At 37.5% G+C, this 12,827-nt stretch overlaps 1 protein-coding gene across 1 annotated transcript in view; it reads left to right on the forward strand.

Annotated features, from left to right (window-relative positions):
* ANK3 (ankyrin 3) overlaps positions 1-12,827 on the forward strand; it is a 742,532-nt gene that overhangs the window by 562,626 nt on the left and 167,079 nt on the right. Inside the window, exon 10 of the mRNA XM_023739341.1 lies at positions 7,213-7,311. Coding sequence (XP_023595109.1) covers positions 7,213-7,311 — 99 coding nt within the window. The remainder of the gene's footprint in view (positions 1-7,212; positions 7,312-12,827) is intronic.

The following is a 12,827-nucleotide window of genomic DNA, read 5'->3' on the forward strand; positions in this document are numbered from 1 at the left end:
ACCAGTATAGTAGGGAGTGATCTTGGAAGACTTTGAATGCTAACCTGAGAAATATAGACTTGAAATGAGTAGAAATGGCAATTGCTGAAGATCTTTTTGAACAGAGAGGTATCATGGTATTAATAATCAGAGCTGTTCCCCCCTCTATTGGGGTATATATACTTTTTTACCTGGCATTTTATTATTTGTGGGTATGCTTGCTTTATCATTTCAACTAGTCTGTCTCTGAAGACCAGGTTTTTAGTTAAGGCGTGCTTGAATCTCTCAGAGGGGTTATCTCAGTACCATGTCCATGAAAGTTGCTTAATAAAAAAATTATTGAGTGAATGAATAGAGTGAGTGAATGAATGTTTTTCTGGCTAGTTTTTTAAAATTTTTTTCTAATTAATTGGTTAAAAATTCCTGCTTTTCATAACACAGTTTATAAAGACAATGTTCTACATTCTACCTTGGTGAGTAGTGTCTGTGGTCTTAAAAGCCTGTGAGCGGCCATCTAAGATACTCCACTGGTCTCATCCCTTCGGGAGCAAGGGAGAATGAAGAGAACAGGATACAAGGAAAAGATTAGTCAGAAGGACTAATGGTCCACAGCTACCAAGGCCTCTACTGGACTGAGTCCAGTACAGCTAGATGGTGCCCGGCTACCACCACTGACCGCTTTGACCAAGATCACAACAGAGGGTTCTGGACAGAGCTGGAGAAGGATGTAGAACAAAATTCTAACTCACAAAAAAAGAGCAGATTTACTGGCCTAAAGGAGAATGGAGAAGCCCCGAGAGTATGGCCCCCAGACACCGTTTTAGCTCAGTGGTGAAGTTATCTCCGAGGTTCACCGTTCAGTCTGGGTGTGGACAGCCCCATAAAACCAAATGGGACTAATGAGGTACAGTAGTCCAGTGACAAGGGCCGGAAGGCAGAAGGGGACAAGGAAGCTGGTGATAGGGAACCCAAGGTTGAGTAAGGATATTTGTTGATGTGTTGTGAGATTGTTAACCATTGTCATAGGGCAACGTGTAGTAACTGTTAAATGAGAAACTATTTTGTTCTGTAAGCCTTCGTCTTAAGTGAGAATAGCAGCACAATTGGAAGAGCGTAGTCAATGTCACTGAACTGTGCATGTAGTAATTTTTGAAATGGTGTATCTTTGGCTATGTATATTTTCACCAAAAAAAACGTTGAGAAGTTAGAGGGTTGACATGTTGTGGGGTTGTTAACCAATGTCATAAAACAATATGTGTACTGCTGTTTCTGTTCTGTAAGCCTTCACCTGAAGTACAATTAAAAAAAAAGTTAAGAAAAAAAAAAAAATTCCTGCCTTTGTTGTCCTTTCTGTTTCAGGGTAGACTCAGGAAAGTGAATGATAAACCACACCTGTTTCAAAGCCAAAGAACTTAGTTCAAAATTTAATGCTTGTTTTTGGAACAAAAAATAGGTATTAAGTCAAGTCAGTGCCTGCTGAGTATGAATCATTAAATGGTAGATACTTTTCAGTCTCAGTATGGATCAGCTGGTCTCGTCTGTCTTCATGACTGTAAAAACTATGATACTAATTAAAGATCTTACATTAACTTTTAGCGCTAATTTTCCACTGACCTGAAATGTTCTAGCAGCTGAGCTGGCACTGCCTGGGCAGCTGAACAATCGTGACATCTTGTACAGCTTCCTGATGAGGTACTTCTCCAGACAGGATTTTGGCTATTTGAAGAGCCGTACACCTTTGAAAAGTGCCAGAGCAAATTCATAGATGATCCAAAGGACTCAGCTACTTGCAGAAACCAAAATAAACAAACAGACCCGTTGCCCTCAAGTAGTTTCTGACACACAGCAACCCTATAGGACAGAGTAGAACTTCCCGTAGAGTTTCCTAGGAATTGCCAAAAGACAAGGCTCCAGGAATTAATGGAATTCCAATTGAGATGTTTCAACAAACAGATGCAGCACTGGAAGTGCTTACTTGTCTATGCCAAGAAATTTGGAAGACAGCCACCTGGCCAACCCGTAGGAAGAGATCCATATTTGTGTCCAATTCCAAAGAAAGGTGATCCAACAAGATTCAGAAATTATTGAATAATATCATTAATATCTCACACAAGTAAAATTTTACTGAAGATAATTCAAAAGTCGTTGCAGCAGTACATCGACAGGGAACTGCCAGAAATTCAAGCCGGATTGAGAAGAGGACGTGGAACGAGGGATATCATTGCTTACATTAGATGGATCTTGGCAGAAAGTAGAGAAGATGTTTTATTGACTATGCAAAGGCATTCAAGTGTGTGAATCACAACAAATTATGGGTAACATTGCAAAGAATGGGAATTCCAGAACACTTAATTGCGCTCATGAGGAACCTGTACATAGACAAAGAGACAGCCCTTCGAACAGAAGAAGGGGATACTGCATGGTTTAAAGTCAGGAAAGGTGTGCGTCAGGGTTTGTATCCTTTCACCATACTTATTCAATCTGTATGCTGAGTAAATAATCCAAGAAACTGGACTATATGAAGAAGAATGTGGCATTAGGATCAGACGAAGACTCAGTAACAACCTACGTTACGCAGATGACACAACCTTGTTTGCTGAAAGTGAAGAGGACTTGAAGCATTTACTGATAAAGATCAAAGACTACAGGCTTCAGTATGGATTACACCTCAACATAAAGAAAAAAAAAATCCTCACAACTGGACCAATAAACAACATCATGATAAATGAAGAAAAGATTGAAGTTGCCAAGGATTTCATTTTACTTGGATCCACAATCAATGCCGATGGAAGCAGCAGTCAGGAAATCAACGTATTGAATAGATCAAATCTGCTGCAAGAGACCTGTTTAAAGTGTTGAAAAGCAAAGATGTAACCTTGACGACTAAGGTGTGCCTGACCCAAGCTATGGCATTTTCAATTACTTCATATGCATGCGAAAGCTAGACAATGAATAAAGAAGATGAAGAAGAATTGATGCCTTTGAATTATGGTGTTGGTGAAGAATATTGAATATACCATGGACTGTCAGAAAAATATACCATGGACTGTCTTGGAAGAAATATAGCTAGAGTGCTCCTTGGAAGCGAGGATGGGGAGACTTTGTCTTACGTACTTTGGACACATTATCAGGAGGGACCAGTCCCTGGAGAAGGACATCATGCTCAGTAAGGCAGAGGGTCAGCGAAAAAGAGGAGGACGCTCGACAAGATGGATTGACAAAGTGGCTGTAACAGTAGGCTCAAACATACCAACGACTGTGAGGATGGCGCAGGACTGGGCAGTGATTCGTTCTGTTGTTCATAGGGTCACTATGAGTTGGAACCGACTCAGCAGCACCTAACAACAACAACAATCTTTACGGATGCTGACTGCCACATTTTTCTCCAGTGGAGTGACTAGTGGGTTTAAACCACCGACCTTTCAGTTAGCAGCCAAGTACTTAATCACTGCATCACCAGGGTTCTGTAGCTACTTGCAATCAGTGTTACAAATACTGCAAGTAAAACTACAGCTGAAAAAACTGTGCTTCACGTAGCTCTTTGCAGTTCAACTAGAACTGATGAGTTTTACCTTGGGGAACTAGGAAACTTCATCATTGAAGCAAGGTGATTAAAGGAACAATGGCTAGAACTATAGTACTTCACAGCTCTTCTACTGATAAAAAAAAATTTGAATCACTTCTCCTTACAGAGTCTTTAGATTCTGTAGGATTTTAATACATAAACAAATTTATTTTCATTTATAAACAAATCTAATTTTTTAAATTTAATACATAAAAAAAAGAGGTAGTGGCTCCAGAATGTAGGTAAAAGAATGACTAAGGGTGGCTGCAAGTTTGAGCCTAGAGGTTTTATCTTAATAACCCTTCCCAAGACATCTCTTGATTTGTCTTGCAAAGAAGGCACCAGTAGCTTCAGCGTAGTTCTGTATTTAGCCTGCACAGCCTTGGATGAATAATTTAACCTCTTTGAACCTTAGATTCTTCATTTATAAAATGAAAATTATATATGCCTTCCTTCTAGGGGTGATTGTAAGGATAAAATGATATAAATGTCTTGGATTTGCTTCCAAATAATAAAGGTGAAAAGGTTCAGGATATCGATAAATCAAGATCGGCCAAGTGGCAATTGTTGAAGCCAAATGCTCTGTGCATCGGGGCTCATTACACTATTTGGGCTACTTTAGTCTGAAATATGTTTGAAATTTTCCATAATGAAATGTTTCTTAAAAAGATATAATCAATGAAAATGTCTGTAAGAAAACTATATTTCAAAGGATATAGATGTTGATGGTTGAGATTCATTTTGCTCTTATCTAGCTCGACCTACATATTTGATTAAGAATTCCTGTTGTTATCCCTTTTGTTTAAGAGTAGACTCATTTTATCAGCCAAAAAAAAAAAAAAAAACCTAACCAAACTCATTGCCGTCAAGTCAATTCCAGCTCATAGCAGCCCTCTAGGACAGAAACGAACTGCCCCATATGGTTTCCAAGAAGTGGCTGGTGGATTTGAACTGCTGAACTTTTTAGTTAGCAGCCACAGCTCTTAACCACTGCACCACCAGGGCACCGTTTTATCAACCAAACCAGGAAAGTACATAATAAACCACACCCGTTTCAAAGCCAAAGGAATTAGTTCGAAATGTAAATGTTTTGAACTAAGTGCAGCGCTTTGCTTGGGGGAAGATACTTCCCAAGGATAAATGAGTTGGGAGAAAATAATTATTCATCCGTGTGAGCATAGTCATCTCTTACTTCTTAGAGTCTATTTCAGAGAAAGGAAAGAAAAAATTTTGACCTTTTATTTAATTCATTAAAGACAATCACTGTACTCCAGGATCTGTGTGACATTTGTGTGTGTGTGTGGTTGGCATGTAGGTTGTGGTTATTGTATTATTTCTCTTTCAGGTTTTATATTACTGAGAAGACATTCAGATTTGATGGTGTTTTTTATTTGTTCCTAGATTTATTTTAGCAAAATACTCTTTCTACTTGAGAGGCTTTTATTGCATTACTTTGATTTATAAAAGCAAATGTTTTAAATCAGCATAAAAGGCAGAATATTTAAACATGGTCAAAGAATATTCAAATCAGCTCATGTAATGTTCACAACTCAAATTTCATTTTTTAAAGAATTTTAATACTGCTGAGGTTTGGCTAGTTTAGAAATACAGTCATAACCTTATTGCTTATACATTAGAATAATTACGCTTACTTGCAGAATCTCACATAATATAGGAAGTAATTTGAATACACTGAATCAAATGTTGATGTATTTTAAAATGTGATTATCCTTAGGGTAGATATTAAGCGTCAAGCTCAGTAATCTTCAAATTGGGGGACTTTCTCCAAAGGGAATGGGACTATTTAGATAGTTTTAAGTGAATAAATTTCCATTTCCTCAACTACCAGGTGTTCTCTGTCTGAGACTCATAGTTAGGGGTCCTGCTGATTCTCCTTCCTACCTATCCCTTGTCAGAGAAAATTTCAGAGACTAAGATAAATTTTTAATTTATAATCAGTTTACTTGAGCAGGACCAAACGAAAACCTGCCAGCATCCAAACTAAAAGTAGAAAAGGAGTTCCCACAACAGGAAAAAAAAGTTAAGGGTTTATATAGCAAGAACAAGGAAGTTAAAGACTTAATGAAGGCTTACTATTTGTAAAATAGCATAAAGGATGTTCAAATAAAAGTAGTCATGCAGCCAGTTGGTGATCACAGTCTCTTATTGACAGTCATGAAGACAATACAAGGAATCATTACCCTAGTCATCGAACACTCTGTGGGTCACAGGAGGGAGGGTCTATAAACCCAAGGTGTGTTAGTTATGAACAGGTTATTATCTCAAGAGTTTGGTATATGTTTTTATTTTTACACCTTTAACAGTAGTCCTCCTTACGTCCCGCCCCCACCTCCATCCTAAAGAAAGGTCTAACTTTCACCCACGTGGTTCCAGGATGCAAAAACATCCTTGGGAGGGGGGGAGTTAAAATATTGGTGTTCCTGATGACTGCAAGACTCAAATGATTGGGCAACAAATCTTTTGCCTCAGATGGTTTTAAGTCCATTGCTTTCAACAAAAAATGCAGGACTTGATCAAGTTGTCCGATAATAGATCATTGAAAAGAATTTTTGACAAAAGACTGTTAAGTGATTGTTGGCATAAAACTCAGAAGGAGATCAGAGAATTAGTAACACTGCTCTGAGAAAAGTCCATCCGCTTATTAATGGAAATAAGTTTTCTCAACTGTTACATCTATAAAAACAAAAGTTAGGAATAGTATCGATGCTGAGGAGCCCTGGTAGTGCAGCGGTTCAAGACTTTGGCTGCTAACCGAAAGGTTGGCAATTTGAACCTAACAGCTGCTCTGAAGGAAAAAGGTGTAGCAGTCTGTTTATGTAAAGATTTACAGCTTTGGAAACCCTACGGGGCACTTCTACTCTGTCCTCCTGGGTCACTGTTAGTCGGAATTGACCAGACGGCAGTGGGTTTGGTTTTTGGGTTGTATTGATACTGAACCTGGCCTCATTCTAACAATAAGTAGTATTCATTAACGGATAAATGAACTAGTCGTGAAAATAAATTAGTTAATAAATTTTGCTCTTGTTTAATAATAAAAAAAATTGTAACATTTTTGTTGTTTTGATCAATCGTATCCAAATAATTCTAATGATAATTCTGATCAGAGGATTTATTTTTGACACTTAGAGGCTTATGTACTTAGGAAATCTTTAAAACTTTTCTTAAATTTAACTTTATATAATTTTGTGGCAAATAAATATGATATGGTAATCAAAAACATAAAGTTACATTACATTCAGATAAAATTGTATGGAGGGATGGAATGGAAATAGAAATGCAGGAAGAAAAAGAAACAATGTAAAAATTCTATTACAGATTCCTATTTTAAAATTTTATTCATGTATTTCTTAAATGGTGGATATCAGACACTATAATGTTTCAATTCCATTGGATATATTCAAAAGCATCATGGAACCGTGATATTTTTAAATGTCAATATTCTGATGTGTGGGAAATGACACACTTTGAAACTACTTCAACATGAAAAAATGTAGTTCTCAACCTAAAAATATGGAATTATTTTATGAGATATATGAAGAAATGTTTGAAGCTCACAGCTCTGCAGGATGTTGGATTCTTGAAGAAATATACTGCAGTTCTAGAATTTACCATGGCATCTAATAGAAGACATTGATTTTGTTCAACAGGATGGTCTGACGCCGCTACATTGTGGAGCAAGGAGTGGCCATGAGCAGGTAGTGGAAATGTTACTTGATCGAGCTGCCCCCATTCTTTCAAAAACCAAGGTAATTTTCTTCCTGGATTTTCGAACACTAGACTGTATTTAGCTTTGAAACCTTTTACTTTTTATTTAACTCAGCCTTATTGAAATCATATTGAAAATGACATAGTTTTAATTTAGCAATTTGAGTAAATTCCAAATAAATTTGGATTAATGAAGTCTTTATGGGTAACGCATATACCACAAAGTTGTGTGTGTTTTTTGTAGTTTTTGTTTTGTTTCAGGAACACTTATTGTTTGATTTTACTCTATGAAATGTTTACAGCTCAGAATTGATTGCTTTTTGGGGAAAGAAAGACTGAAAGATCTAGACAGTCTTTAAGTCCTGGATGCTACCTCTCTTTCTCTAGCCCCTCAGTTTATTTCTTGGGAGTTCACAGACTATTAAATTGGCCAAAGATATTATTTAGCTGATAAAAACTGGAAACTTTGGAAAGATTGAATCTTGATTGAGCCTTTGGGAAAGTTGACACATCTGAAAGGCATACATGATGATTACCTGGAAAAGGTTAATGTTTTACGAAGTGTCTTTTGGAATTTTTTTTTTTTTTTTTTTAAGATAAAACCAATTGACACTATTTGAAAAAGAATATTTTAGGATAAAGTTTGAAATATACAAACTACATGCTAGTCATTACTGTTTTTATTAAACCAGTGATTTTTAGAAGCTATGCTAAGCTTTGTAAAGAGCCTTACCTGCTAAACATTATCAAAATAAGGAAAGCCCATATTATTCCTGTTTGTATTCTGATCAGTGCTTCCTCAACAACTCTAGTGAAGGCTGCCCAGGATCAGTGTCATCTAAACAATTCCATCACTCATTTGAAATGCAGGGTTTATACTGGTAAGCCATTGGAGGTATTATTCCACAGGATTATACTGCTGTTTTGCTGTGTCCCACAAATTTTTCATTGTATATGATGACACCTTGGCCTTTTGCCCCTCTGTAATCGCATATGATCTCTTCAGCCCTGGTAATCTGATATTTCATATTGATGTGCTGTAATGTGGCCTTTTTTCTTTCACTAGCTGAGTATTCTGTGAGATTTAACTGTCAGTAGTATTTCTTTGACAATTTACTGCCCTCCATTTTTTTATGGAACTTCTGTTGGTTATCAGATCTTATGGATTTATTCTTGGGTTGTCTCATCTTTTCTCTCATCTTGCTCATTTCATTATCTATTCTTTTTCTGAGAGATTTTTTTCCTCTTGTGTTTTTAATTTCGAAGAAAAATTTTTTGTTCTGATAGCCTCTTTTCTTAAAGTATCCTGTTCTTATTTTATCGATACAATGTCTTTTATTACCTTCCTGAGAATATTCAAGATTTTTTTTAGTTTAACTTTCTTCTGCCTCTCATGTATTTCGTCAGATTTCCTTTTATCTCTTTGTTTGCTTTGACCTTGTCATTCATCTTGGAGGTTTTCCTCAAATGTCTATACATGGACATAAATGCGAGGCACTAAAATTTGAGCGGAAGCTCTGTGAGAATGCAGACAGGGCTTATATTGATCAGGTGGTGGTGGGTCAGAGGGGTCCTCTGATGTCAGAATTTGTTGCCCTCTCTCTGGGCAGTTCAGAGAAGAATCCTCCAACCTCTTACAGACTACCCGTATAGATACATAGATACATTCTGGGTCAGGTCAAGGAAAGGGACCTGTCAGCCTCCCTGTCCTCTTTGCATACTTTAATTACAAAGATGGTAACTAATATCTACTTAATGAGTGCTACATACCATGCTGTAGGCACTTTACATATACTAACTCATTTAATCTTCACAGTAACTCTCTGAGGTACTATTATGATTATTTTTATTATCTCCTTTTTATGAATGAGGAAATTGAGACCCAAAGAGATAAAGTAACTTTCTAAAGAGATCTCACCTAGTGGTAGAAAAAGATTTGTAGCCAACCAGTCTAGCTACAGAAACCATACCTCTAATAACCACTACTGAGTCCTTTTTTTTTTTTTCTGATTGCCTCTTCTCAGTTCAGGTCTTTACGACTGTCCTGGTTTCCTGGGTACAGACTCTCTCTGGTTCAACCTTTCCAGAGACTAAATTCCTAGCTTCCTGCAGGGTAGAAGAGGGGATTGTCTTTGCTAGGCTGGGAAGGGGCTATAGACCCGTAACAGCTTCATACATAGGCGCTGACCAATTCTGCTTTCAGCCCAAAACCTCATCTTTATCTTCAAGGTACTAGTTCCCCATATTGGCCTACCTTTTTGGACTTTAGAGGTTCATTAGTTTGCCTTTATTTCTTGTACCAAGTGGTATGCTGGAGCCAGATTGTATACATCTCTTCCCAATTCCGTGTTCAGTAAAGCACATTGGTAGGCTGAAGTTGGTCCTAGTGGGAGTATTTTCACCACAGAAATTGGCAAATGCTACATCAGTGCTTTCCTCATTTCGAGAGCCAATTGTTAAACATTTATCAGCATGCCACAGATCCTTAAGTTTCAGTCTTAGTTGTCTAGTGCTGCCATAACAGAAACACCACAAGTGGGTGGCCTTAACAAAGAGAAGTTTATTTCCTCACAGTAAAGTAGGCCAAAAGTCCAAATTCAGGGCGTCCACTCCAGGGGAAGGTTTTCTCTCTCTGTTGGCCTTCTCATCAATCTTCCCCGTGACTAGGAGCTTCTCCACGGAGGGACCCCGGGTCCAAAGGACAAGCTCTGCTCCTGGCACTGCTTTCTTGGTGGTTTGAGGTCCCCAACTCTCTGCTTCTCTTTCCTTTTATCTCTTGTAAGATAAAAGGTAATGCAGGCCACACTCCAGGGAAACTCCCTTTACATTGGATCAGGGATGTGACCTTAGTAAGGGTGTTACAATCCCACTCTAATCTTCTTTAACATAAAATTACAAGCACAAAATGGAGGACAACCACACACTACTGGGAATCATGTCCCAGCCAAATTGATACACACAGTTTGGGAGGACATAGTTCAATCCATGACAGTTTCATTTTTCCCTCTTCTGCTAGATTAGTTACCACATTTAAATCCTCTTTATCTTCCAAAATTTGTAGACATTTCTTGTCTGTTTTTGTTTCCTTTCCTCTGTGTGTGTGTGTCCATGTCCTTGTGTATTTGACCTTTTAAAGTCCTTTGCTGGTTTTTAGTGATGTTTTGGGAGAGAAGGGGGATAAACACACAGGTTCCACCTACTATGTGTAACCAGATGTTTCCCTCTGCACTGGGAATAACTCCTTACCAGCATCTGACTGCTTCTCTGCCTCATCTCTTCCTGTTCTGCTCCTTGTTCATTGTCTTCTAGCCAACCAGCCTTCTTTCATTCCTAAATTACACCAAGCTTGTTCTCACTTTGTTTCCTCAGTTTGGTCCCAGACCTCTGCAGTCCCTTATCACCAGTCATTTCTCAGTTCAAATGTCTTCTTCTCAGAGGGGCCTTTTATGAACACCCACCCCTTCTACCCCATTACCACCCCCTGAAGTCACTATCATTTGACCATATTTAATTTCCTTCAGAACTCTTAACACCATCTTGAAATTATCTCTTAGTTTGTTTACTTGTTTGGTGTCTGGCTCTCTTCAGTAGAATGAAAGCAGAAATGTTGCCTTGTAGAGTGCAGTGCCCCGAGTACCTAGAACCGTGCCCATTACATAGGAGGTGTTCAGTAAATATTTCTGGATGACTATTAAGTGAATGAATGTGTTCCTGGCTTGAAAACAATCTATCCAGTTCTTCAGAACTTTCACTGAACTCAGAATGCTCGTCACCCTGCATCCATATTTTCAGCTTGATGAGGGTGCTATATGTCGTAAGACCCCTCTCCATAAGAAAGATAATTTTTTCTTTACTCTTCTTGTCCTTCCTCAATGATTTTAAATCTCCCACCCGTGTTTCCTTATTTTGTGTATTGTTAGAGAATTTCCTTCTTTTATTGATACTGCCTCTCATTTCTGTTTTTCCCTCAGATTTTGTTTTCTCAGATTTTGTTCTCTCAGATTTTGTTTCTTTGTTTACTTTGTGTTTTCCTCTAACAGTGTATCAAAGCAAAGGAATGTTTTGGCAGGAAATAAACCAGTGCATATGGTCATGGGTGGCAGCATCTCAAATGGGAAATGTGCCCACCCTTTGTTGCACCTTCATTTCTACTTTGGTTCAAAATGTTTGAGAATTTTTTAGATAGAAATATCTTGATTGACTGACAATGTATGAAGTATTTACATTTATATAAATATTTATCAAGCTCTTTCTGCACGTACAGTGCTCTCTGCTGGGAAATATGGGGAAATTATAACCACGAACCTCTTGCCTTCAAGGAACACAAATAGTTAAACTATAAGGCAGTGCATTAATAATGCCATGAGAGTAGCTAAAGGAAAGCTTACTTTTTTTTGTTTTGAGTCTTAAACTCCTCTTTTATGTCATTCATAGGTAACTGATGGAGAAATAACTTGGCCCGGAGTATTCAGAAATACCTGTCTCATCAGCACATATTTAACGTATCATTATTTTCAAAGTTCATTGACGACAACTTTTTTGGAAACTGAATTTGCAGTCAAATTACTTTCTTTTCCCAAAACATGATAACTTAGGTTATGAGAGACTCTCTTGAAAATTGGATTCTCTAGGAATGTTCTATATTCCCTCACTTTGCCTTCATAGTTAAAACAAGTATGCTTGAAAAGACTGACATCTTAATACCTTGCTTTGCCACCATCCTTAGGAAACATGCATTGAATGCTAAATGTCATTCTAACCTTTTTTAAGGTTTCATTTATCTTGACTCCATTCATTTCTTCTCTCAGCTCTTTGAATGAATGTTTGATTCATTTCTTATTGCACATGATGAACTGTGTCATTGAACCTAGCTGATGTAACTTAGGCAAACGTTAGTTAATGAGTTGGTCAATGACTTGCCTTTCCTCATCACAGACACATGGGGGCACCAGACTGATGGAAAAGGAAAACATTTTCCTTTCTGCATTGATGTGAGATGAAATGCCTTGTAATCAGAAATTTTTTTTAATTGCATCAATATATTATTCCATGTCAAGTGTTAGTAATGTTTAAAGACAAATATCAATCTAATCAATAAATATCTGTTCCTGCCTTTATGTTTATCCTTTTCAGTCTTAAAAATTCCAATTCATTGAAATTCTGTAAATTATAACGAAAAGCTAACCAGTTACCATTGAGTCGATTCCGACTCATGGTGACCCTATGTGTTCAGAGTAGAACTGTGCATAGAGTGTTTAGTGACTAAACTCTCAGAAGTAGATCGCCAGACATTTCTTCCAAGGTACCTCTAGATGGACCAGAACTGTCAACCTTTTGGTTAGTACCTGAGCACTGAGCCGTTCATGCCACCCAGGGTATCCTCAGTAAATAGTAGGCCTTATTAATTAGGTCAATGCACACTATTTTTAAATCAGAAAAAGAAATTACCCTTGACAATTTGTTATGAATTGAAAAAAGTGGGAGGACCGGTTTTAAAAGTAACTGTAATTCAGAACAGTTGTCAGTGTTTTAAAAATAGAAGACATTTCTATATGAA

Source organism: Trichechus manatus, unplaced genomic scaffold (assembly GCF_000243295.1).
Source record: "Trichechus manatus latirostris isolate Lorelei unplaced genomic scaffold, TriManLat1.0 scaffold00007, whole genome shotgun sequence".
NCBI classification, from domain to species: domain Eukaryota; kingdom Metazoa; phylum Chordata; class Mammalia; order Sirenia; family Trichechidae; genus Trichechus; species Trichechus manatus.